At 41.2% G+C, this 27569-nt stretch overlaps 2 protein-coding genes across 6 annotated transcripts; one reads left to right on the forward strand and one right to left on the reverse strand.

Annotated features, from left to right (window-relative positions):
* Nucleotides 1-330: 330 nt before the first annotated feature.
* atxn1l (ataxin 1-like) lies at nucleotides 331-10575 on the forward strand. Its single transcript, XM_026378290.1, has 3 exons — nucleotides 331-462; nucleotides 2608-3815; nucleotides 4230-10575. Exons 2-3 carry the CDS (start codon nucleotides 2730-2732, stop codon nucleotides 5670-5672), a joined length of 2529 nt encoding a protein of 842 aa, XP_026234075.1. The 5' UTR covers nucleotides 331-462; nucleotides 2608-2729; the 3' UTR covers nucleotides 5673-10575.
* A 503-nt stretch (nucleotides 10576-11078) lies between these two features.
* On the reverse strand, nucleotides 11079-27568 carry LOC113174330 (zinc finger protein 821). Of its 5 annotated transcripts, none has more exons than XM_026378239.1 (6): nucleotides 27458-27568; nucleotides 19416-19547; nucleotides 19156-19274; nucleotides 17331-17429; nucleotides 16471-16637; nucleotides 11079-14804 (listed from the first exon to the last, which is right to left on the reverse strand). In XM_026378239.1, the coding sequence occupies exons 1-6, from the start codon at nucleotides 27459-27461 to the stop codon at nucleotides 13826-13828; spliced, it is 1500 nt and encodes a 499-aa protein (XP_026234024.1). In that variant the 5' UTR covers nucleotides 27462-27568; the 3' UTR covers nucleotides 11079-13825. The 5 variants fall into 5 exon arrangements, with proteins under 5 accessions (XP_026234024.1, XP_026234023.1, XP_026234022.1 ...); XM_026378238.1 differs by lacking the exon at nucleotides 27458-27568 and adding an exon at nucleotides 24529-24895 and having other exon boundaries at nucleotides 19156-19271; XM_026378237.1 differs by lacking the exon at nucleotides 27458-27568 and adding an exon at nucleotides 24529-24894 and having other exon boundaries at nucleotides 17331-17426.
* Nucleotide 27569: the final 1 nt, after the last annotated feature.

Here is a 27569-nt window from a genome sequence, read left to right on the forward strand (position 1 = left end):
TTTAGTACACATGGTTCCAGCTCCCCCTACTGTATAAAATTTAACAATGCACTTTTAATAAGTTAAGAAAGAAACTTAGTTCTTTTTTTAATTTTTAACCAGCAGTGCATTTTGTGTAAGCTGGGCCAGATCTATTCAATTATTATTTTTTTTCAACACATTTTTGCGAGAAAAGCAAATTGCCTGTGAATTTCTGTACAGATTAAATTGAGAGTTTGCATTTGGATCATAGTCGGATTTAGGACAAAACTTTACTAACAAGTCCAAACTGCAGTTTGCTGACTAGTGAAGAACATTTGTGCGAGAAGAAAACAGGAAATTGAATACACTTGGTGACGTCATTGGTGGGCGCCTCTGCTGGCCTTCGAGATGGGCTCGACTGCTTAGCCTTGATTTCTTCAATTGTCCCTCCGCATATCAACTTTTTTATTGGGAAAAGTCTGTTCGCGATGACAATTGGAGGTACGTCCACGGAACCAAACTGAACACAGATATGTATTATACGCATTGTGCGCACTGCCATGCTAGTTGTGAGCAGATGTGAGTCGAGCTGTACTGGAGCTCGTTCATGTAACTAGCTAGCTAGCTAGCTAGCTGTAGCTGTGTTAGCCTTGGAGCTAACTAGCCTACTGTAGTTCTAGCCTCTGGGCTAGCTCCCAGATATAACTAACTGTGAGAGATGAATAAATTAGCTCATGTAATGTTAGCTACTGTGTTAACACTTAATCTACGTTTAGTGTTTGTGTACGAAGTGTCATACTGTTACTATATTTTGTTTACGGGAAAATGATGACTCCAGTAGCTAGCTAACTTTAGCCAAGTCAGCCACTAACTAGCTAGCTAGCTAGCTAACGGTAAACATAGTTACTCTGAAGTGAAGTGTAACAGTAGTTACACTTAGGACAAAAACTCAGACTGGTAACTAAATTAATTCTATCTACTGCTGAATAGGGGGTTGTGTCAGGAAAGACGTTTATCGGGTTTTCTGTACAACTGTGCTGATTGAAACCAGGAACCCATTTGAGTCTGTATCATGGACTGATCTAAAAATTAAAAAAAGCTCCTTCAAGTCGATACGTGATGGATGAGTAAACCTACAACTTCCGTTCTTGACAGCTCAAGATTAACCCACCCGTTTTTGTTTACCTCTGTTGAATTTAGTACGGCTTTACACCACAATCCTGTCTTTATTGAGACCTGAGGCAGCAGGACTTAATGGATCAGTCGCAGTTGTACTGGAGAATGTCTGTCATCATATTTTTTTAAGCACAGTTCAATTTAAAGATTTGCTTCTCGTGGATTCACCCATCTGAATGTTAATTATGTAACATTGACTACTCATGTAGTATTTAACCGTGTAAAAATAGCTTGCTAACACCATGTTAGTTATTTACATTGCATTTGGAAGTGTGTGCATGCACTTCCAGTGCGAGTGAATTTTCTGTATTTGCACCTTTGTGTAAACCCACAAATCTGTGATTTCAAATCCAGTGGTGATCTCAGAGACATTCTAGACTGTACCCAAGTAAAATACACATTTAGTATGCTACATCTGATGGTGTAGTGATAAAAATCATGGAGTGGTTAACTATAAATATTTCAGAGTGAAGGGGCTTAAAGGGGAACAGCTAGATGTTATGTGGGTAAAGTGTGAATTAAATGTGACACTCACTTAATCTGATGGGCAGCTGATGATACCAGCATGTTGCACTTGATTATAGTGGTATTACTTTGCCTGAACTGCAATGATTAGTTGATCAAGAGAAAACTATTATGGCAGTCTACGACTTCAGCCACTATATAAGCAAAAATGTTGAACATTTGTATTTAACTACTTTATACGTATACACACCAAGTTTTATCTCAAAAGTGGGAATTTTATGGTTTTTATTGCCATGATAGTTTATGAAATACGTTTTAAGTTTCGAACATCAAGGAAATTATTCTCTCTGATCAGTATGCTAGGGTTAGAGAGGGTTTTTATATTATAATTGAATATTTGATTAATATAGAAAATAATAACGAAAAACCCCTATAAGGAAAATAATAATAATTGTAGCCTACACTGCATATACTGTATTGTAACTATGTAGTATGTGGTATATTTGGGAACGGTTTAGTAGGAAAATGTAAAAACAAAGCACCAAATCACCTAAATAGGCACAAGAAAACACATTCTGAGTTTTATCAAGTGCGTTTAGTCTCATAACAGTTGTGATGAATGGGTGTGTACTTAAGTGTGCATAGTCATTTCCTTTTTAACACAGTCAGCAAAATCAGTATATAAGTCATCAATCAAATGTCAAACAGCCAAAAAACGGCCACAGTTTATGTATTTGCAGTGGAAGGATACATACACCAGTGTGATAGAATGAATATCTGCTACAGAGAAGCTGTCAAACCCAACAACAACATTTCTCAACACTCTCATTTTCTGTCCCTACAGTGAGTTTAGTTATATCTGCAATGCTTTCCTTCTGCAGTGTAGTATAATGAGAATCTCTGACTGGGCAAATATTTCTTTACAATTTGACTTTATTATTATTATCTAATTTGTTTTTTAGCAGTGGTGTTATGAGGCTGCTTGCTTTTCTTTTCGTCTTTTAGGTGAGTCGTCAGACAAGGTCAGCCAGGTGATTTCAGAACTGGTTCCTGTACAGCCTGACTGGCTTGCAAGTTTCAGTTGTTGTGCAGTACAGTAAAGCTCCTTGCTTGGTCAGAGGATTGCAATGAAACCAGTTCAGGAGCGTAACCAAGAGTGCCTGCCTCCTAAGAAGAGAGACCTCCCAATTACTAACAGCAGTGGAACTGGAGGCACAGGGGGAGGTGGGGCTGGAGGAGGAGGAGGAGGAGGAGGCGGCGGCGGCGGCAGTGGAGCTGGCAGTGGTGCTGGTGGTAGTATTGGAGAAGATGAAGTTGTTTCCATCCAGAACTCTGCAGCCAACAGTGACACTCAGGGAGGGACCCCATCTGGAGAGTGGCTGCGAGCTCAGCCAGGGCTTCATTATGGAGTGGATAATTCTGATGGCATACCGGCAGTGCCTGTGGACCAGTACAGTATGCTCTACAAAGTGGCTGTTCCATCTGTTACCTATTCGCCTACCAGTCTTCACCCAGTATTAAGCCACATCTCTCCAGCCTACACCGTACACTCTCCTCTCCTGCAGCATCCAGGCATTCCCTATCCTCCTCTTGGTTTTGCCCAGATCCCTCATTCCTCTCTCCAGTTTGTTAGTTCCCCTTATGCAGCAGTACCTTATGCTTTACCCCCTGGCTTTGTCCCAGGATCGTTAATCTCTCCCTCAGGCACTATTCCTCAGTCGCATGCTGTGTCCCACCTTGTTCCCTATCCCTCTGTGATACAGGAGGGCGTAGTTTCCCCGCCTCCCCAGGCCCAGGTAGCTCCTCATACCTTTGCCAAAGTTGCAGCACCCAGTGGTGTCCCACTGATGCTACCCTCAGAGCAAGCTGCCCAGCAGCACCTCAGTACTATAGGAGTCCTGCCTACAACAGAGCTCAGCTCTCGAGGAATGCCGGTCTTCTTCCACCCTCAGAGTGCCAGGGCTGCCACTGCCACTAGAGACCCCCACGGTGCACAGCAGGAGAATGAACCAGAGGTGAATGGAGGGGATAAAGAGCAGGGAGCCAGGGAGGTTATACTAGACTCGGCCTACACTGCCAGAAATGCACGTCTGCCACAGGTGGCACCCAGCCCTGCAGCACAGGATCAAAGCCAAGACAGAGGCCTGCAGAACCGAAGACTGGAAGAGAGGAGCTCACCTGGTCAGCGCAGCACTCCAGACAGCGACCTGGAGGTAAGACATATGAATAGCTGCCTAATGTCAATTATGTCAAGAGTCATATTGAAAGAAGAGATTAAAACCTAATTATGAAAAAATATTTTAGTGTGCTGTTTGAGTCAGTGATGCCCTCAGTGCTTTTGTCCTGGGGAAGAAAATGCTGCTAATTATTTAATACACAATATAGTTTCTGCTGGTAACACTTACTTGAATTAACCAGAAAAATAATAATACCAAGTGCAAGTCATTCTGTACTATTTTAAGAAAATACTGGAAACTCAGATCCAGTGGTTCTTCTATATCATTGTGGTCATCTTGTTTGTAGCCTGTTGCATAGGTTCTTGAGAAGAGCATCACAAGCTATTCTGTGTGTTTCAGCACAAATAAAAGTTGAATTACTAACCTCTGATTACCTTTAATCAACCCCAGGTTCAGCAGGTAGTTGGTCGTTTGGCTTCCTCTGGCCAAAGTGGTACTGGAGTGCGAAAAGAAGTCTCATTTGCTCCCTTGAACCTCTCTCAGGGAGCCCAGAGAGCCAGAGACATCCATGGAGAGACCACAGGAGTCATTTCCAGCCGGACAGTGTACACGACCCAGCCTTCGAGTTACAGTGACCCCAGGGTAACCGGTCTCCAGCAGCAAACAGGACACCAAGGCCATACTGTCATGCTTGCCAATGGGCAACCAGTTCTTATTCCCCTAGAATATCACCTGCAGCATCAGCCACAACCACCACAGCAACACTACGCAGGACAGGCTAACGACGCCTCAGCCAAACTTGTCTCAAACACCATGGCCTCCCCTAACCCAAGCTTTAAAGCCTCTGATTCTTCAGCCACAGTGTGCCTGCCTGAAAGAGCGGAGCCAACCACAGGTCCCCAGCAGCCTCCTTTCCAGCCCACAGGAGATGTGACTCAGGCCTTAGCTTCAAACCTTGCACCAGCCCCAGCTTCAGCTCCCTGCAACCCATCACACTTCATGAAGGGGGCCATTATCCAGCTAGCTACTGGGGAGCTGAAGCGTGTGGAGGACCTGCAAACTCAGGACTTTGTGCGGAGTGCTGAGGTGAGTGGGGGGCTTAAAATTGACTCGAGCATGGTGGTGGACATCCGTGCCAGCCAGCAGAGACCAGGTCTTATGTCACTTCATTTTACTGTGGGGGAGCAGCAGAGCAAAGTGACCATCGATGTGCCCCCAGAGCACCCCTTTTTTGTGTTTGGACAGGGCTGGTCATCCTGTAGCCCGGAGCGTACGGCCCAGCTCTACGGTTTGACCTGCCATCATCTGCAAGTAGGAGATGTGTGTGTGTCCATCACTCTTCAGCAGCAGCTTCAGCCACAGCAGCAGAAACAACCACAGCACCATCAGTCACAGCAGCAGCAACATCAGAACCTGTCCAGGACTTTGAGCAAAACCAGTGCTACATCAGGACCTGGTCACCAGCTCATGGGGCCCCCTGCCCCTCAGCAGTCACGACCTCAGTCTCATTTTAGGATAGACCGCGTCCACAGAGAAAGACAGAGGGATGGAGAGAAAGATGGACTTGATAAGGAAGAAGCAACACATTTGGGGGTAGTAGGGCACACTGAGTTGCCCTTTAGACAAAGTAGGACCTCTACAGAGCATCCGCGGAGCCAGAGCAGTTACCACTTGCACACAGAGGGCTCTGCTTTTGTGGGGGCAGGGATGGGAGCAGTGCAGGCTGCACTAGGTGCTTCACAGAGGCGCTGGTCCTCGCCCGGCATCCAGAGATACAGTATGAAGGGAGATGAAGGACCACGCCCTCAGATAACCTCCAGCCACACAAGGCCCTCTTTCATTCCCCAGGAGGTCAAACTGTCCATTGAGGGACGTTCTAATGCAGGGAAGTAGCATCACATTTGGTAGCAACAAGAGACTGCCATGAGTAAAATGTCTGACAAAGAGAGAAAGAGGAGAATTAGAGAGTGCGAATGTAGCCTCAGAATGTGAGAGAGATTTTGCACACCTAAAACATACACGAATACAAGATTGGCGAGAAAGTTCTGGTTTGGTCTGGGTGCCGCTCAGCCGAAGGATACGAGCCTGTGGTTTCCCAGACAGCAGAGGTCTGACAGGGACATGACAAAGTGATTAGAAGTATGTAGCTGATGAAATGCCTACCATAGTCCTTACACACTGCATTTCTCTTCCTTCGCCCTCTTTTGTTGCCACTTCCTCATATCCACACTTAAAGTTTACCATTGCATTCAGCTCTTGCTTCCTTTTTGACCAAACTATCTCTCTGGAAGAACGTGGACTATGAAGAATGTAGCACAGTAAAGCTACCAACTCTGCAGGTTCTGATGTATTTGGAAGGTCACAGCCAGTGATCTTTTATCTCCTCCATTCCTAAGATCCTGTTTTCTCCAAAAGCATTTACCCAAAAATGAGTGGAGTTGCTGACATCAGCAGCTCCTGCGCTGATGTTGGCAGTGTTGACGCTAACTGTCAGTGTATGTTACATTATGCTTCTCCGGCAGGAGTCTAAAACCTCTGCAGTCAGCAGAGATACTCTCCCTCCCCTCCTTCATTTTGAGGAGGCCTGCAAAGAATGGAATCCTCTCTCAGGCCAAGTGTGGCATGCCCCACTTGTCTTACAGTCGAAACAGTGATAAATCAATCAGCCAGTCTGTCTGTTCAGCAATCAGTTTCCTCTTAAAGAAAATTTGCTTTCATCTCACGCCACCATGCCCTCAGCTTTAGTCCGGGCACCCTAACGTGTGTGTGTGTTTGCATAAATGCTGCAGATTGGAATAATGCTTTGTTTCTCTGTGATGAGGTGTGTTGCATTTTACTATCATCAGTGTGAGAATCATTTTCCATCCTGAGCAAATTCCTCCTCCTCACTGTACCCCAGACTGGTGACTTTTATTCAGCACGATTAATGAGAACGCACGTCTCGTCGTCCCCGAAGCCACCTGTGGGAATGAACCAGAGTGATGTTATCCTATCACATCACTGGCTGCAGGCTACTTCAGCCTAGACCTTCAGAGGAGTGGAAAGGCTGCGTATCTTGCCTTGGAGAGTGTGTGTGCGGGTCAGTGACGAGGCGTTCTCTGGGTCCTCAACTTCAGTTTTTCTTTGCTCAGTTACCAAATTAAAGCAATAGTTGTTTTTACAGCACACAGCTATAGGAATCCCTCATCGGAGGGCTGTTTTATATCTCTATATGTCAGAGGTGTGAGCTGTGACCCTCTTTTAACCCCAACTTTTAAAGGTGATGCACTATTTTGGTGTTCTTTTACACTGATTCTTAAGAAGTCCAACACAAACAAAACATGCCTTTGACAAATCTCTCAAGAAACCATTGTAGATAAAACCGCTCCTTCTTGCTTCGCCATCTATTTGATTATATCTTGTTTTAAACGAATTTACTCAAGTGCATCTCCAAGAGAAGCTTGACATGAATTGAGTTGTGATCATTATCAAGTTATCTTCTGTTCTGTCTTTTGTTTTAACGTGCGTGGTCCTTTGCTTTTGTACTAGCATATACTTTATCCGGTGGATTTTACGATTGTCTCGTGTTGCACATAGAAAATGTCACTCATTGATTTCACACTGACTTGTTAATAGGAATCACAGTGGATGCTTTTTTTAATGAAGGGAATATGTTTGAAGTATTGTTAGTGTTTTGTGATGAGAGCGAGAAAAAAACTGACTTGCATTTTTAACTCTGTTTACAAATTAGCCAAGACGAATGCTGCAGATTGCTCCTTCTGACCGATTTTTATCCTTGTCGCTGAAAAAAAATCCAAAAGGGTGAAATTGAAAACAAGTGCAATTAGACCACATGTAGAATAATTTGAGAATCATAATCAGACGGCATTCCTCACACAGACATTCCCATCAACAATGTGTGGACTTACCTCTTTTGAATACTTCATGCATTTTTATGTTGAATTTCCTTCCAGTCAGACAGGAGATCAGCTACTTACATGTTTGACATTTAGTTTTTTTTGTTTGGCTGAGATGTTGGTGCTGCGTTTGCAAATTTGTCTACTGTCTCGTCCATCCGCACCACATGCAGTCTTGTGTGATTATCTGCCCTCTTCAACTCGGTCCTTAACCCCTTATGGTTCACTGAGTGCTTAACCTTATTCTCTGTCAGCAGCTAGAGGAGCGGAGGTGTGGGAGACACTCATCCTCTGGCAGAACAGGTTCAAGTTTGTCTTAAAACAGTTTTCACATGTAGTCATTCCTCCTGTCTGTACTTCTTATGTGAAGGTTGCTTCCTGATGCTGTTCCTGTGAAGAACATATGGAACAAAATCCACAGTTATTCTGTGCAGTAACACTTCACGCTAATGTGAGACTGCTGCAGACACAGACGAATCAAGTGGGTATCTTCCAAAGTTACAGTTCACGCTTATTTTTTTTTACACTGTCCACGAAAAAGATGGAAGATCACACTAAAATACCTTTCAGGACAGACCCAGGTGATAGGCCCAACCCAGATGCTAAACAGAATGTCTTACGTCCCGTCACCTCAACTGGAATCACGTTAGGATGGGATTTCTGTACAGCCAATATGGTCATTACATCGGCTAATATGAAAAAATTATTTTAATGTATATGTGCCCTTGGTATTAATATGTATTAAGACACACTTGGAAAATAAGAACCTATAATTTATCATGGTTTGCAAAAAGAGACCAACATTCACCAACAGTCAGTTTTACTGCACGTAGTTAGCATCAGAAGTTAATTAAAGCAATATAGTTCAGACCTAAAAACTTTAATGTAGTTTTTCATTTTCTATGCAGTAAACTCAGTATTGAACCCTTTGTTGTGTTATGTGCAGCTCTCTGAAGCTGTACGTCAGGCTGGTCGACACTCATTTTACACCGATGTCTGGCTCTAGGGGTTTAGTTTAGTTATACGAACCAGTATTTAGCATGGCTACGTTTTTTCCCCCACATTGATCAGAAAACATTTATTCTTTATTTTCTTAGACGACACAATCGCAGCCAAATCACGCTCCTAAAATTTCATGCTTGCCCAGCATTTTTCTGGCACAATTGCCAAGCTCACTTCGACATTGTATTTTAAGGTCAGGATGTTTCATGATGGGATTTAAATGATGCAAGCAGTGCCACCTGTGACTTTGCCTCCTGGTAATTCTCACAGCACGACCCTCCCGTGCAGCCACAAGCTTTTTGTTTGTTTGTTTGTTTGTTTTTGCTCTCTGCTTTCTGAGCATCGTATGTCACCTTAAGCAGGAATGCTCGACATGTACAAATATGTTCATTGAATCTTATTCACATCACTGATAGTCTGTTGCTGTAAGTAATTGCACTAAATGCCCTCCTTTACAGTGTTGAAATGAAAACTATTGGTAAATTGAAGAGTTTCAAAATGTAAAGCACACAAAATCATAGAGAAATCACGTGTGTGTGTGGAGTGTTTCTGTTTCTGTAGATAGGTGTATTTTGTTTTGTATAGCTAGTTCTGATGCTTGTTGATAATGCCTTAAATTGTGCTTTGTACAATGTGTGAAACTGAAATGACAGAATGATGCTTCTGGTTCACTCGGTGTCCTCTTTCCAGGCTTTGCAAAAGCAAATCAAAAATGCAAAAGCTTGAAAATCATGTCATAGCAGAAATCTGAAGGGTGAATTCTCTTTCCAGATGGTTCAGCTTTGTGTGTGTGTGTCCCCGTGTGTGTGTTTTTTCTAATTTTTCATTCCGTTAAATATTCTTTTTAGTTTTTAAACACTCTACATACCTAACATGTAATTCCTGATATTTTTCAATGGAAGCTCTTCTCTGCACTTTTTACAAAATGATGCAAAGAGGGTAACAATCCATTAATTACACACACACACACACAAACACACACACACAGACGTACACACACATGCACAGCCATCGTTTTTATTGTTGTTGCACAAGATCCTTCGTTTGTTTTGTTTTTTTGTTTTTTTTAATATCTGTAGAGTTAATGGATTGTGTTTGGTGTCTTGTGCTTCATAGTACATTCTCTGGACAGCAGAATCAGGGTTTTAATAAGCGGAGACAGACTGCACAAATCGAATAGCTTTCCATTGCTGGCAGTGTAGTAGTTAATTGTGTTTCGTGACGTTGGCAGAGAGGATTTTTACTCCCTTTGTGAACTACTTCCTGTTGTTTGATCCAGTGTTGAACCACAAAGGTGAACTGAGAACGGTTTCGGTGTTGCTGATGTCAAATTCCATTAGGAGAACGTGAATGGTTAAAAGTTTTAATGAAGTCTGTGTATTTTCAGATTTTGTACTTTGGCACAATGTGACACTGCTTTATGTGACGTGTAACTATCTAAAAACAAACAGTATCTTTTTTCTTTCTTTCTTTTTTTTTTATGCCTAAATCTGCAAAATATATGCAATGATGTAAATGTAACATTCAATCCTCAAGTATAATCCAGGTTGTATGAACTTTGTATAGTGAGTTTTAATATCGTATGGCTGTACCAATACGTATTGATCTTTATCAGAAGCCTTAGAGTTGTCGACCCAAAGTGCTCCCTTAGAACACCCTACACCTACCTGACTTTAACAAAGCATTAATATCTCTATTTTGTTGCAATTTTATTTGTACCCTTTTTGAATAAAATAGATTTGTACTGTATATTTGTACCTCTCTGTGAACTACTTAGGGCAGTTTTTGTTTTTTGTTTTGCTGTTTTAATTCTATGTACTTTAAGGACACAAAGATATTGTATTTTTATTGTTACAGCTAACTTGGAGAGACTTGCATTTATCATGTTTGTTAAGTAAACACAATATAATATATATATATATATATATAAATATATATATAAACAAATATAAATATAAGATATTATCCAACTTGTGTGCTGTGTTTCTTTGTCAGGTCTGAATTTCTCTGTTTTTATTTGTGGCTTTTAGAGAACACAGAAATGTTCAGAAGCAGAAGTATTAAAAGTACTCTGAAGGCAGCAGAATAGATCCTATGATTGAGTTTTTGTCACTGATGACAGTGAAAAAAGTATTTTATAGCTGTAGAATTGTGAAGTAGAGATCATTTAACTACTTTATTTGCTGCTGAAAAACTTAATGCTTGTATTTTTTTCAATGTCAAATCTTGATCTTTAAGATTGTATGAGTTGTCTGATGTAAATATTCAGATAAATATTTTAATATTAATATCTTAAGAGTAAATGCAAATACCATAATAAAAAGGCTGAAAACTCACCAACAACACAAGGGAAAACGACACTGGACGCCATCATTATAGTAAATTCAATATTTATTTCCACATTCTTTACCAGGTTTCATCAGGATCTGTACATCTGTTAATCCAGTAACAGAGGATGGCATCTCCAACGGGCCACCCAGTCAGAATGCACTGATATCACAGCTAGCATAAATGTTCCCATTAACAGTTGAGCTCATTCATTTGGCCTTGTTCAGGGATTTATTTTGTAAACATGGACATTGAGAGAAACTCCTCATAGAATTACTATAGAAAGGCCAACATTTTAAAACATTTTTTCTTTTGATTAAACTGTAAAAAAACAGGCAGGCATAAACTAACAGTAGAACACAAGCTCATATTGAACCATTCTAGGACAAGTGCAGTTTCACGACATGCAGTGCTTACCTAATCCATACTGAAAGTACTGCTCACTAAATCACTTCAGAGTTCATAGTACTTCCTTTGCATTAGTTTATCAAACCACAGAAGTTTTCTGCCCCATTATTTCCACTGTAGGACAAAGGGGATCACAGCAATTTCAGTGAGCAACATCAGAGAATACCCAGTATTCATAGTCTGAGAGAAAGACGAGAGAAGTAAATGACACCTGAAGCCTTTGTGGAAAACACTGATCTGCCCTTGTTAAGGTATGTCATGAATAGGATGGCAGTGAGAGACCCTGTTGTTTTCATGTGCTGAACTCGGAAGAGAAAACAAATCTCAGAAGACAAACTGTCTCTAGAAAAGTCACATAATTGCCTAAAACTGTTCCTAACAGCCTGATAGATTTATAAATGATTCATATGGAGCAGGGTGTGGAATCTAGGCTCTGAGCCCTCTCACTGAGTTAAATTGCCTGAGAAGCTAAACTCTTTACATTGAAGTCTGTTTAAATTAAAGTCGCGTTCTGCATAGTTTTAGTGAAAAGTGAATTAGTTTCCCTTGGAATAAATAACACATCTGTTGCATAGAGGTTTGATGCACTCCTAGAAAAGCCTGTGAAGAGAAAACAAAAAATACTTCTTTGATTTTCTTTGCTAGATTTGCTGTAAAAATCAGCCAAGTGGATTCATTCTTGTCTAGGAGTGACTCAAACAGAACCAGTGCTCGTCATCGTCTCTGAAATCTCGCGACAAATATGCTCATTTAACACTGAAAACGTTTGCATCTGGAGAAGTGATGTCGATAAAAAGTGGAGGTAACCTTACAGGCAGGAGATTAAACAAGGGATATCCAAACATGGCCTCTAATTTAAAATTGTACATTAAAACAATTTCATTTCGCCACTGACTGTGGCGAAACAAGCCAAAATATTTGCACAAGAAAAATATATTCACATCATATTGCATAAATATATGCTGGAATGAGGTTAATGAACATAGACTGATAAAATCTCTTTCCCAGTGTGGGCTGTATGTGTCAGGAAACTAGCCCCAGAGCTCAGTAACAGAGAGAGAAACCAAAGACAGGGAGTATGTTTCAAATAATTATCACCTGTCGTGATTTAAAATAAATCTGCTGGCGGAAAATAAAACCTAATCTTAATTAAGTGGTACTGTTACACATTTTTAAAAGGTACTGCATCCTTACAAAGCATGTGAATGCTACACAAGTTGCATGAAGCAGAAGTTGCATTATCTATGTTTGACCTTCTACATTATAGTAATAACCCACTTGACACTAACAGGAAAACATTTCTTCAGGCAGAATTCAAGTAACAAATTCTGTTGTCAACAAGTAACATATTTTTTTCAGTTTGACCACTTGATGGAACATTTTAGCACAATATTCCTTAATGTGATGAGCCCAAAGTATATACGAGGTAACTAATGTATTGTACAGTACAATAACAGCAGCACAGACTGAGTCCTTATGAGCCAAAGAAAAGCTCCGTAACAGAACGTAAAAAAGAATGACACTGGCAAAATATCTGGAGTGTAAGAAAAAACTAAAACAATACAAACGTTGGCAAAGAGAATGTAAAGAGGCGAATAACTCTGAAGATAAGGGGGAATGTTGCTCAACACTGGGCGTGTTCAATAGGACAAAACATTCAGAGATGATCTGTTGAGAAACGCTGACACGGATGTGCTCGTTAATGACTTACTAGGGTGAATGTTTGTGTCCTATTAAAGTGCCTGAGTGAGAAACGCAAACGCAAATTGTGGGAAAACAACCTGCATCCTCTGTATTAGTGTACAGTAGATATAGAGCTTTGGAAGCTTGGAGTTGGAACGCAATAAGCCACAGGACAGAGGGCGCGACCACGGCGCCAGCTGAGGTAGTAGTTTGACTATGTATGAGCTTCCCAGGGACCCACGGCGGCAGCTTGAAGAGAGAGGTGCAGCTACCGGTACACCCGAGTCACTGGGCTGGTGGAGTGGACAAGAAAGGAGGAGGCTGTGGCTACGAAGTCCCCACTCCTGTCACTGAAGGTCCATGTGCAAAAGATTTCTTTCCCCTCAAAGGAATTATAACTGCTCCTACTAGAATGAACTGTGTTAAATCAGCTGGTCCACTGACAAACAGATAAATCTCTTTACAACATGCTTTAACGTCATCATCCATACAATATGAAACATTCTCAACCCTGTTCCCAAGGTTTTTAACACTGCAATAAATAGAAATTGAAGTAGTTTTACTGTAATTAACAAAGCAGTTTGTGTGTGAAGCTGCTCGGCACAAGGGAATCTGGGAGGGAACCAACTGGGAGTGGTGCGCTGTGACAGCGGCAGCCCGGTGTGCAGAGGTTAATGACGCTGCCAGAAGCCAGTTGGCGCCCCCCCATCTCCCCATGGCCTGGTCCAATTAGGGCAGCTTCATGAACAGACCATTATCAATGGAAGGGACTGGCATCGGGCAGGGGAACTGAAAGAGACTCATGTCTGCCGTGAGGGCGGCCATGGCAGCAGGGTCGTGCTCTATCTGTGTCCTCAGAGCAGGGTCGATCTTCTCCAGCCGCCGCTTGATCCTCTTTGCCTCCCTCTCCCGGATCAGCCTCGCCTGTCTCTTCTCAGGCGTCTCGTTGGCCCTCTTCAGACGCATAGCCTCCCTGTCTCGCTGCAGCCTGCGCGCCCTCTGCTCCTCGGTTTCCTGCATCCTCTGCATGCGCTTGGCCTCGCGGTCCCGCAGCCTCCTCAGCTCCCTCTCCTCCTCTGTCTCACACGCCCGCTTGTTCTTTTTGGCGGTGCGCTCGCGCTCCAAGCGTTTCAAGCGAGTCTCCAAGGGTTCGTTCTTCCTACGCAGAGCCCATTTTTGCATCGGTGACTGGGACTCCACCAACTGCTGATACGCCACGCAGCTGTTGCACACTAGCAGCACCCCGGCAGGATACACGGGCATAGGGCTCAGGATGTCAGGGATGGGAGGAAGGCCTGAGGAGGACGAGTTAAGAGCATCAGGGATCGATGTGAGTGTTGGCCCTTCAGAAAGGAGACTGTCAGGCAGTGAGGGAAAGGAGGGTCCTTGGTCAGAGCCTGCACATGGTCCTGGGCCTGAGCACGGTCCAGATCCTGGCCCATGACATGATCTGGGGCCTTGACACTGGTTTGACATGTGGCCTGGTCCCTGGCAGGTTCGACTGACTTGACATAAGTCGGGGTCGTGTGCTTGACACGAATGAGGACCTTGACACGAACTGGGGCTGGGCCCCGGTCCGTGACAGGAGCGAGTGCCGGGGCCTGGGCTGGACATGGGGCTGTTAGGAAAGGACTGGGACATGGAACAGGTGTCTCTTCCACCTGTAACATCCATCCTGGCTGTGTCGAGGATATCTTTGAGCTTCTCCCTAAGACAGGAGACAGCATTAGCACCAGCTTAGTAAAACTGAAACCTCCCCTAGAGGTTTAGATCCCTGTTACCTGAAGGTGTCTTCACCGTTCAAAGAGCCAAAATGAACATTATTGCTTATTTAAAGTCTATTCACAGTTCAAATGTAGCTTTCTATTATTCTTCTCCTTTCATATAACAGTGTTTTTTTAATCTGCATGACCGATGGTACTGTCCACACTTAATAGAGGAGTTGCACCTTGCACCTCTGGCTACTACTGCCAACCAGAGCCAGAGGTCGAATACATCAGCATGTTATATGTCAGCTATTACTGGTTAAAATATTTAACATCTAATTGCCTTGCACTCTTGTTAGGAACCTGCTGAGAGCTTCAACCACACTGTCACATGTTTTTAGACACATAAACAGAGTGACTTTATATTATATCATGCTGCTACGACTGGCATGAAGAATGAGAAAGGTGACTCGTTTCTTTTTTTAATTCCTTCTTTCTCATTTCCTCAATTATTAGTTTTACGCTGTCTCATGTGTCTTGTGTAATTAAGAAAGTTTAGTTTGACACACTGTTATTAACCCAAGAGTATAATAAAACTAGGGGGGAAAGCCTGCTTTAAAAGTTTAATCACACGCAGGCTTTAACAACATCTAACGGCTTTTCTACACACAAACACGCAGCTATTCTGTATCTGTGCCCAGTTTATTCTAAGTTACATTTCTTACAGTCTTATCTTATAACACCTGCTTCTGTCAACAATGAGAGATGATTTTTCTTTTCACTAAGTCTAAAATACACTCCAGCTTCTCAGTGTTTCTCTTTCCACTGCGTGTCCTGACCTTGCCAGTGCTGTTTAAATTTGAAATGTAATGGTAGTTGCTAAGCAACATGCATGTTTATTTCCTTTAAATCTGTCATTCCTGTGCTAATGTTATTCACCCCTCATGTTCTGTAATCTGCCCAGTCTCTCACATTGAGAACCACAGCTACACTGAATTCTAACGTGCTGTATTAAAGACCATATTTTTACTTATTCAGAATTACAGTGCACTCATTTTGATCCATGTATAGATGGAAGTACAGCCACTTTCTTGGATGGACCAAAAAAAAAAGGTCAGAGACCTGCAGTTTATGACTCATTTTTAAATCATTCACTACACATTTGGCTAAATCATTTTCTGATGTTCTGTGAGGAGTTAAACAGTACTATTTAAAACGGTTTCTAATGCTGAACCAGTGATGTCTATTAAAGGGATCTGTTGTAGGTTACTCAACCCTCAGATAATAATAAAGCACTATGAGGTTAGAGTAAAAAAAAAACTGTATTGTACATCTATTTTTTGTGTCTTTTGGCTACAAGTAAACTGCCTAATTATTATATAATGTTACTTTGGGGCCTTATTTATGCAACTATGTCTATAATAGTAGTTAAGATGTGTACCACAAAACCACAAAGGCTGTAGGTAGTAAGACATTTGCCCCAGTTTTCTGTTTCTCTCTACTGTGAAATAACGGAATAAAAGTAACAAAGTAATAAAATATATATTTTAATATATTAATATATCGTAATATTTAATCTGAAGCATCTTTTTACGTCTTCATTTTAAAAATGGAATTCAGTGTGCATTAATGACCTGAGACAACAGATACAGTAGAGTTGAAGAGAACCTGTTAATGTTGTTGGTGTCTGTGAAGCGTGTGCCACAGACAGCGCAGTTGGAGAGGCGGTCCTCAGAGTGGATGAGAAGATGCCGTCCAAGCGAGCCAGGCGAACTCAGGGCTCGCCCACACACTGGGCACACATAGCTCTTGGTGTTGCTCATCATAGTCGTGTGCTGTTAAAGACAGCAGAACAAGATAAGACATGTTCAAAAAAACATTAACATTAAAAGATTAACTGTCTATTTTTTTTGTAGTTGGTTCTTGAAATTCAGAACAAAATGGCATCAACTGTAAAGTGATTTTTGAAATCCTGTCATGAAGGAAAACATAACACTAATGAACTTCTACAATATATATGAGAACTGTGAAACAACATAGATGAAACGGTTTGGAGAATAAAGTCTATCGTCAAAGTTTTAAATGCCAGGAAACTTCTCATACTGCAAATAATATGAAGCACATTTCTTGCAATTGATGACTTTAGGCAAACAACACGCACTGCTGTAATTGCTCTACATTACTTTGAGTTAAAAACCATGAAGTGTTGATGCTGTAAGTTCTGCAAACCCGATTCCTTGTTTAATCACTGAACGATTTTGGCACTGAATGTGATTTTCTTTAATCAACTGAACTGTAAACATCGTTATATTGTATTATGTCATAAACCAAACTTGATATTGTTGTGGTTAACCCTAAGATTGCAAGAAGAACTGAGCACTAGACTGGATCATCAAGTATATGAAGGATACTTTACAGGTGATGGTTACTACTATCTTATTTTTAACAGACATAAAGGGTCTAAAGCTGCTTTGTTTTCATCTCAGTCCTGTGCTACATTCAGACAGCAGAGGTAATATTGATCTCACCTGGTAGACATGGGAGATGAGCTTCTCAGGGCTGCTGAAATCCAGCGTGCAGAGAGGACAAACAAAGTTGTTGCAGTGGTCTGCCCCGTCCTCGCTCTCCTGAGGGAAACCAACCACCATTAAAACACATCTCTGGAGCAAAACCAGCGTATTCAAGAGAAAGCACACTTTAATTTCACTTAAAAAGGACTGTACCAGGATGTTATATTAGTTTAAATGTGAATTTCCTGTTTCTAAAAGGCAAATAAAACATGTTTTAAGATATATTACACAGTATAATATTTTTTGCCCTTCCTCCCATAAGAGTCACTCTTTGTTGCTGTGCAAGTGTAATTTTAAACCAAGTTGAAGCAGGCCTTCATGAGGTCACTGCTCGCCTCGGGTTCCCAGCTAAAACGTTGCTACAAGTGTTGTATGACGATGTGTTATATGTGAATGGGAAAAATGATCACAACTGAAGTGACTCACAGACAGTGACATGATGCTGTGTGCTGCCGCAGATGTGACTCACACGCAAACTGAAAAACACGACGTTTTCCAACAGAAGGTCCGAGTACAAAACATATTGAATGCTACCATGGGTGTTCTGCTCAAGTTTACTGCAACTGTCCTTCAAAGTGGTGTAATTTTTACTTTCAGCGGTGTATGTTAGTGTTGCACTATTGCAATTATAAAACTGAAAACAGTTACGACTTAATGAAGTAAACACCTAAGTATTCTCTGCTTGTGTACATTTGCTCGTTATCTATGCCTCTATAAAAAGATGACTAGTCAGTCTCTGTGTAGGCAATTGGGCACAAGCTAACATGACTTTATTTAGCTCCGTGTTTCGTTGCTAGATTTAACAACTTTATACACTTTCAGTAAATTTAAAAAAAGTGACTACAGACAAATCTAGCACCTTTAAGGCCAAACATTAGAGTGAACTGCTAACATTTGTCAGTGAATGCTCTCTGCTGTGGTTGTGACTTCTTTACGGTCTGTGCTCAGTGTGCGTGGGTGAATGCAGCGGCCAGAGTGAAATGTGAAACAGCAGTGAATGGGCTACTTCCTCTTTATTTTAGTTTAACTTGAATTAAAGTAGCTTAAGTTCATTCTAATGTTTTGATTCACTGTATTAATTCTGTTCTGTATAGTTTTAGTAAGAATTTATCTTGACAGTTTCACATAGTGAAAGTCGATATATGTGCAGTATAGCCTGTGTTTAGGATAAAGATCTGCCAAATAACTAAATGTAATGTGATTAACCGTTTAATAGATGGCGTGACAAGAAGGAACTACTGTGCAAATGTCACATACAGTATAAAAGATATGAGTACTTCCCGTTTCTGCTGACCCATGCAGCATTTACATTATCTGCTATTTCTCTTACAGCATGAGCAACACCTTAGCTGTGCAACACATTAGCTGTGAAAACCACAGTTCGATGGATAGTAACTTAAACTTGTTGAAACTGCAGCAAGTCCTATGGTGGCATATGCTACTGCAACAAAACATTTTATCAAGGTGGACATATACTGTATGTTGAAATTAATATTCGCAGCAACTGCTGTTCAGCTGGTGGACCAGAGTTGAAAAACAAGTCTTGACACAATCAAAACCACTTCTTTTATAAACCATATGTAATATATGTGAAACTGAAACCGGACACCTACACAGAGATGCAGGGCAGATTGTTGTGGAGTTTTGTTTCAATGTTCGTGCCATACCAGCCTCTTGTTCACAGTTCAGTGACTTATTATGCAGCTTTTCAGGCAGAAATCAAACTAATTACAGATGAGGCATAATACTGTCCATGACATCAATCAGTGACCAGCCCTCTCACCTCCTTGACTCCCGCTCCTTGTAAGCGGCACTGTGTTCTCTTGGTGGTCATGTGGTCGTCAGCTGAGGTATTGGAGGACGAGTCTTCACCGTGGTTGTCAGGGTCACTATCGCTGTCTTCTATGGAGGCAAACACAGCCCTATCAATACAGACAGACAACAGAACACAGAGCAGGGCTTACTCTCATTAACACCCCTCGGTCCGAGGACGTTCCTACAGAGTCCGTTCACTCTTTCCCTGTCCTGTCATCCATTCTTTACCTGAGATGCTATCCTGCCCTTGGACTTCCTGGGAGTTGTTGCTGCAGCATTCGCTGTCTTCGGTGAATTCATCCCTGCCATCCATGTTAATAGTGTGCTGGAGTCCTGTGATGCCTGAAGTGTGGAATGGCCCTGGAGACAGAAATACAGTAGCAGTCAGTAAGGTAAGTGTTTTCAGTGAGTGAGTAGACTGCTCTGACTGGAGAGAGAACTGAGGGTCCCCAGAAAGCTTTTACTACCATATGGATATATGTCAAATGAGCTAAAGAAACATGGAAATGTAATATAAGGTAAAAAGTAACTAGTGGAATAACAGTTTGACATGCCATGTTATTATAGAAATGTAAACCAGTTATAGTTTGTATCTTCCTCTTATGTTGTGGGTGTACGGTTTATGTGAGTATTTACATTTTTTGCATCACTTTGATTCATTGACTGATTTGATTAGTTCATTGATTAGTTCATTAGTTCTTTGCAGCACTGATAATATGATAATGAATTAAAAAAAAATACAATTTCAAGAACAATTCAAGTTTGCAACAGTTAAAAAAAGGTGTGAAATACATGAAAGGGGAACCAAACTTATTTATCAGGTGTTACAACTTAGAAACATTTTCTTACGACAACTTACTGCAACTTCCTGCATAACATGAAACACAGGAGTAGAACAAAGGTGACATTCATTCAACACCACTAAGGCTGCAGAACCGATTTCCAGTTAAGTTTACAACCCCTTTTTTAAATACGCTCATTCATATACTTTAATACGGAGCTGACAATTTCAATTAGTAGTAAATAAAAGTCTATTTCAATACAGAAGGCAGCTTTTTTTCAATTCAATATGTTCAACATATGAATGTTTTATCTCCATAGCAACACAGAAACAGCGACTACGGCCGTAGCATACCACAAGAAGGTATGATGTTTTTTTTCTAACACTGGTGTATCACCTATCGCTGAGGATTCATGTTTTGTTCACATTATAAACTTTTACAAGCAAACTTATATTTTTAAAAATATTCATAAAATGTAAAGCAAAGCAGCATCAAAGAGAAATCAGATTATGAAATTCAAAAATCTTTGGACAAGAACTTAAGGCGCCTTTATATGAACCATCCATGACACATAATGGATGCTAAGCTGGCGAGGCGAAGCCCACTTACATACGTGCACAAACATTAACTTCATTTGCATCCCAACCCCCACTTTTTCACACACATATACGCTCACAGATATATAGTAGGTCTGGTCGACAGCCATGCTGCAGTCCCACGGGGGAAGCAGGCTGCACTCTTTTCCTCTAGCTAACTGCTTTGCTACTCAGTGTGTTTCTCTCTCTCTCTCTCTCTCTCTCTCTATCTCAGTACCACCCACACACCAAACAGCCTGGCTCGCCCTCTGTCCTCCCTGTTGTATGTAGCTCGAACTACTTCCATCTATACCATCATCTCTGAGAGGTAGGATGATGCTTCGTACCATGACAGCCCATATGTGGCTCATCTAACTCCTTGTGTTGTCACTCTTCTTTTTATCGCCGCCCTGTTGATAACAGGATTTGGTAAAAAAATATACCTTCATTTTCCTTATTATTACATGTATTTACTGGCCAACGCTGCTTCACTGGAGACAGCTTCATTGAAAGCTCCTCTGGCACGGACACACAAGAACATCTCATTTCAGATAAAATAAATGACAGCTTAAAATCCAATTTTCTTTTCTCCATTAACACAGATCCAAGATGGGAGAGAGATCCTGACTTCAGTTACCTGAGACTGACACAAATAATTACAGCCCTCATCACAAGAGGTTTTGCACACACACTCACACTGAGGTGTAATCTTGACTTTGACATTCCACTATCTTGTTCCTGGTAAGAAGTTGGTATGTGAATGCAGTTTGGCCACTTCCCGCAAAAATCCAAGCATTTATTAGCACTGGTGGAGAGTGTTGGAGTATTGAACTATGAACTACTACAACAAGCTGGCTTCACGGCACATAGCCAATGATTGATGTGTGAGAGATACCCATCCCCCCACTGCTAGGGCTCTGTCTGTACATCTGTCTCTCCTCGCTCCCTCCCTCCCTTCCTCCCCCATCCCTCAGTCTCTGCCACTGTGATGTTATCTCTGAGTCTGTGTGTCTGTAGGCAGGAGGTGACGCAGTGTCTGACTGAATCCAGACAAAGAGACAAACTCATCAGCCAACAGACACATAGAAGAGGGAAAGAGGAGGAGGAGGAGCAGGGTGGTGGGGACGAGGCGGTGCGGTGGGGTGGGGAGGGAGGGTAGCACGCAAAACAAAACAGACAAAAGACAGAATGCCAAAACTCTACTCAAACACCAAGCAATGGGGGTCCTGTTGAATTCAAAACCCCCTCCTTCTCCTTTTCAGCCACCGTCCCCTCCAAAATACACACACACACACAACACAGTCTGAATCTGCAGGAAGTGCAGGGGCCCCTGTCTTCCATCTGCACACACACACACACACACACACACACACACACACACACACACACACACACACACACACACACACACACACACACACACACACACACACACACAGAGCGAGTATGGTGGTCCAGACCAATGATCAATGATGATCAATTCTCACTGATTAACTGGTGACCTGATATTAGAGAGTAGCAGATGAATTGATTAACCATTTTCCTGAGGAAGACTTCCCCTGATTATTTCAGCACCTGAGTTTAACTTTAATTCTCCTTGATATAATCAACTAAAAATGTATATTTATATAAATCTGACCACAAAACGACACTGTCACAGTGAAGCTAATGCTGCAATTGTTATTTCAGGTTCTTTAAATCAAGACCATACACCTGAGAGAAAAATCTACTTAAAACTCTACTTTCACATGCACATGTCCATAAAAATGTTAAATTAGCTTTAACAACATTCATAGAGTACCTGCTAACAGTTTGTTATGATGAAGTTAAACTCCAAGAGTTTTTCAGAGTGTTTATTTTTATATTTAAAAAAATGTGAGGAGCCACAAACTGATGTCTATTTTCTGTCAAGCTGAAGGACCAACCACTTCTCTCCACAAAGCATGAACCACCTCCAGTCTTAATTAACTTTTATATAATGCTGTTCTTGTTGTTGCTGTGCATCAAACTCAAGGAGGTACACAAATAGCTAGACAGGCAGTGCTGTTGTATTGTCTGGAATTCCCTATATGTGTGTGCCTGTGTGTGTCTTTGTGTGTCTGTCAGCCTGCCTGCCTGACTGCCTGTCAGACTGTCTCCCTGCCTGTCTGGTGTGTCAGTCTGTCTGTCTGGTCTTACCCTCTCTGGGGGGACAACTCTGTGCATGCAATTCATACCTCACAAGAAAAGACAGGTAAAAGAATCAAGGCAGCTCACAGAGAAGTCAACGTACAAAACCCAGTGCCTGAACTCTCACTACAGTGACACCACCGGAGGAACGTCTTGTCAATCTTAAAAAGGTTACGGCATGAAGTGCACAACCGCATGACAATATTACATAGTATTAGTTGCCCCGGAGGGTTTCCTACTTCCACTCTGGACCCTTGCAGATGTGTTACAGAGCAGCAAATGAGCTCATTAGCTCACAGGGATTAGTGCAGCTGCAAGTGTAAGGTGCATTTGAAAGGCAGTTTAAACAAACTGTTAGGAAAGGAGGGGTGCAGCATATGTAACAGCGGTGGATCACACTGGGTGATCCCTGTCTGTGGACTGAGGCATGTTTAAGAGGTCAGCATGTTGTCCACAAACAAGGGGATTCAAGGGGCAGAAGCCAGGACATGGATTGACACCAACAACAAATCCACATCAGGGATTTCCGCAGAATAGCTGCTGTTTAAATCAAATTAATTCTGCATATTGGAGAACATTTAATTAAAATAAAGAGTGAAATGATGATAATACAACAGCAAGCTACAACTAGCACTAGCAGATAATCTGCTGATTACGTTTCCAATAAATCAATTAATCATTACATCTATAAAATGTCTAAAAAATACTAAATATTTAATACTGCAAATATATGCTTTTAAAAAACACAAACAGAAACACAGAACGACATATTAAAGTACGAGCCAGCCACACACATTTAGAGTTGCTGGCTCTTTTCTCTCTCTTTTGCTCTGTATTACTTTCCTGTAATTGTGTACGGGAACTTTGCAGATTCACAGAGAGTAAAAGCTAAAATGCTCGTTCTCTCAGTTCATGGTCTAAGAATTAGCTTACTCTGACATGACTGGAGATCTGCTTCGTCTTAACACCTACAACATTTTTGCTAAGTTAAACTACAGCCATGACACCTTACAACAAAATCCAAAAACCAGAAACATGGTTAACCACAGGCCATGAAACACAGACTAACTACAGGGAGATAATATCACAAAGCGTCTAGTGTTTCAGTCGACTTAGAAAACACACAAATGATGATATAAATAACTTGTGCCGCAGGATGCCGCTGAAAGTTTGCATACATTATCAAATTGAAAAGGAGAGATATTTACATGACTGTGCTGCAAGGGTGCACTGTGCATGCAATCAAGGTGATGAGCACTGCTACATGTAACACTTACTCCCTGAGTTTGTGAGTAATAGCAGCTACTTTTAAGTATTAAATATCGGCCAGATATATACTCATTTTGAAAAACTTTATAAAGATGCAGATTTCAGTTTAGTTTAGTTACTGGGCTGCTTTTATGCTACTATAGTCACATAACTCCTCAGTGGGTCACTTGAGAATCATGAAAATAAAAAATGAAAAGCATTGTGCTGTATTGTTACAAACTTTAAGCTAAAAATGAAAGTGAAATGTCATCACCGATCTGCCAAGAAAACATTTTCATGCAAACCCCCAAATGTCAGCTGCTGACATATTCCGAATAGCTGTGGAATAGACAGCACATAGAGAGTAGTCTATGTGATGGTATGTCATAAAGAGTCCTGTCTTTGGTTTAAAACATCTTTATAAATCTGTTTCAAGCTTAAGTGGAAACACTGTAAATACAGGACGCTACAGAATTAATGAATAGTTTAACATAATCTAATTCAGAAATACGAGGATAATGGACGTGACATGGTGAAGTTGTATTAGACAATACCTGGAATACCTACAGTTAACTTTGAAGGGGTTGGTCTGTTTTCGCCTGGACATATTATTGCCCACTCCCGATAAAAAAACCTGCTCCTAAACCCGGAAGGTGACCAGTCCAGGTGTAATCCGCACTGACAGGACAGATGATAAAAAAACAATACAAGAAATCTCATCAAAGTATCTACTCGTTCTGCAGAGTCGGGGTCATTAACGTGGGTAGAAAATTAAAAAACGCTTGCATAAAAGTCACATTCTTGCAGCGGTTTAAAAAAAACCCAGTCTCCGGCCGAACAGGGGGTTTAAAATGATGTCCAAACCCGACGAGAGAGACGCCGAGCATCCCCGAGCTGCTCCGATCCCGAGCCGCTGGCAGCCGTGCGCTCACTGCAGCGACGCCGGAGCTCAGCTGATCTCTAACGTGAAGGCAGTGAAGCCGAACAGCATTGTGGGAAATGCGGGGACGATGGGGAGTTCATGCTAAAGATCTTGTGCTGCGTTCAAGTGGTGTGGGAGGAAAACAGACGCCGCAGAAAAGAAAAAAAAAAAACCCTCATGCGCTACCTCAGTATTTTTAGAGCCAAGTCATAAAACCCAGCAGTGCTAGTAGAGGTTCAATAAACATACTTTTTACTTTTAGCGTCTAAAATAATCTAAATGCAAATAAACAAATTATCCAGTATAGCTTAAAGCCTGAGGCACAATATAAAATCCCTGGATTTGATTATTAATACTGAGCAGCATTTTACACCTGAAGAAAAATAAGTCAGTGCTCTCTAGTGGATAAACCTAGAAATGGCAACTCGTTTTTTTATTTTTTAAATATCTACAGTATACTGTATTTTTTATGTATTTATTTATTTTAATTATGGCCTGAAACATTTGTAGTGTTATATAATGAGAGCTCTATTGCAAATAATTACTAAGCAGGATCAGTATTTGATAGCATTAATAGTAACCATAAAGTTGGTTCAAAACGTGGCCACGTTAATCCAAGACAATCGTCATCAGTATGATGGAACAATAAAGAAATTATATTTGGATGAACTCACCCTTTTTTATTCTTGGGTTTTACACAGCAGAACTGTGTGTGTAACTCTGTATTCCTGCTGTGTGAACTAAGCCTCTAGAGTGAATGAGTGCTGATAAGAGTGTTGTTTGTTCATGATAAGCTGGACTGGAAGTTCAAAAATTCAAAAAAAGTGACTTGATGGGTGTGGGCTTGAATAAACACTGACAAAGTGTTGATTCATACACTAAGGTTTAAATTAAGACTAACGTTTGTGCTGTGTACAATTCGGAAAAAGTCTTGAGGCTAAAGAAAATAAAGAATTTCCAATAGACTAACAACACAGACCGTGTCTGTCTGTTGAAAGGCTAAAAGAAAATGTAATAAACCCACTTCGGAGGAATAAAAACGTGAGTCCAAAGAACCGAACACGTCACCTGATGATTAAACATGTCAAAGCGAGGCTAATAACTGGGTGAGATTTTTTCATTGTTTCCATGGAAACAACTGGAAGTATGTAGGAAGGTCATTTCAACCTCTGACCACCAACCCTGCAGACTACCTGTTTACCTGGGTGATTGTAAAGGTTGATATTCAACTTACTTCCTATGGTTTTGGGAGTACATGTGTGTGCGAATGTTCCCCCTGCCTTCCCTCTATTAACATTTCTGGAGGAGTTTTGTCAGGCAAATCATGCAAGACTACAGCATCGATAGTATAAGAGAGATAATAATTAATATATCATAGGCAGTGAGAGGTTTTAACACCATTCATCCATGTACTCCTGACAAATGGACAATCTGTGTTGTGCATTAAGATTTAAACAAAATAAGACTGCAAGAATATGAACAACAGGCTCAATATAAGTCCTCGCATGAGATTGCAATTACTGCATCTAATCTTATGGTCATAACAAGATTGTCCTCATGTGAAATTTAACGTTGCATTTTGTAAAATCTGCAAATAAACGATAAACAAACGTTTTACAGTTAGACGACGTCAAGCAGCTGCAGTGCTATGCTCCATGACAGCTAACATGTATGTTATTTTTTCTATGTGTACATTTTATGACATCTGAATATATGAATGTTACCATCCAAACGTCAACTGCTAACGCACCAACGCAAATTTTTACCCAATTTCTTTCATCACAATACTTTGTTTGACAAATGTAAAACAATCTTTCATGTATGCACATCAATACTTATATACATTTCTATCATTTGCACACTGATAATTCCATTATGCCAATATGTAGCCACTACACAGTTTCATGGCACCACATTAAGTTTCTTTTATTTGCTTGTTGGCCAATATATCTGATTCCAATTTCAGCCCTATTCTCAATACTATCTGCATCCACAAAAGCGTTGATAATGTTACAAAACACCAAACACGTTGCGGTCCATTATCTAAGGCTTATTAAACCACCCATCAAGCCCGACTAGCACAGAATAACTTCTTGGACAGCACAGAGACAACACTAGGTGGCGCTCCGAGCCACTGGACTGCTAATGTCATAACATTACATGTAGTCGTCATCACTGACTGCCACGAGTAAACGGACCGCAGCACTACACTGTTAGTGTAAAATGTATTCTTCCGCGAGGTTCAGCAAAAATATGCCATCTCAACAAAATAATCTCGTTATGTCATGACACTTATGACGATTGTGTAATAAGCGACATATAACGCGCGTTAACCTACACACTGAAAGCCACGTTAGGCGTATTTATTTTGACTCAAACGGCCAGTGAAATCAATGAGATAACGTTAGCTAGCTTGCTAACAAGCCTAACGTTAGCCCTTTATAGTCACTGCGAAAACGACGGAGGAGAAGCAGCTTACCAGCTAGACACCAACATGCCAATGATAAACAGGATTAAAAGTACGATCACCTAGCTATATTTCTCATGGTCGTGAAGACACAATTGAACTATTACCCATGGTGTCCAGTGAACACTGGCATATCAGGTGGGAGTCTCAAGCAGAGGCACAGACTGCAGACGAGCTGAGCTAATGCTAATGCTACCGAACGTTGGTGAAAAACTTCAG

Source organism: Anabas testudineus, chromosome 3 (genome assembly GCF_900324465.2).
Source record: "Anabas testudineus chromosome 3, fAnaTes1.2, whole genome shotgun sequence".
In the NCBI taxonomy this organism is placed as follows: Eukaryota; Metazoa; Chordata; class Actinopteri; order Anabantiformes; family Anabantidae; genus Anabas; species Anabas testudineus.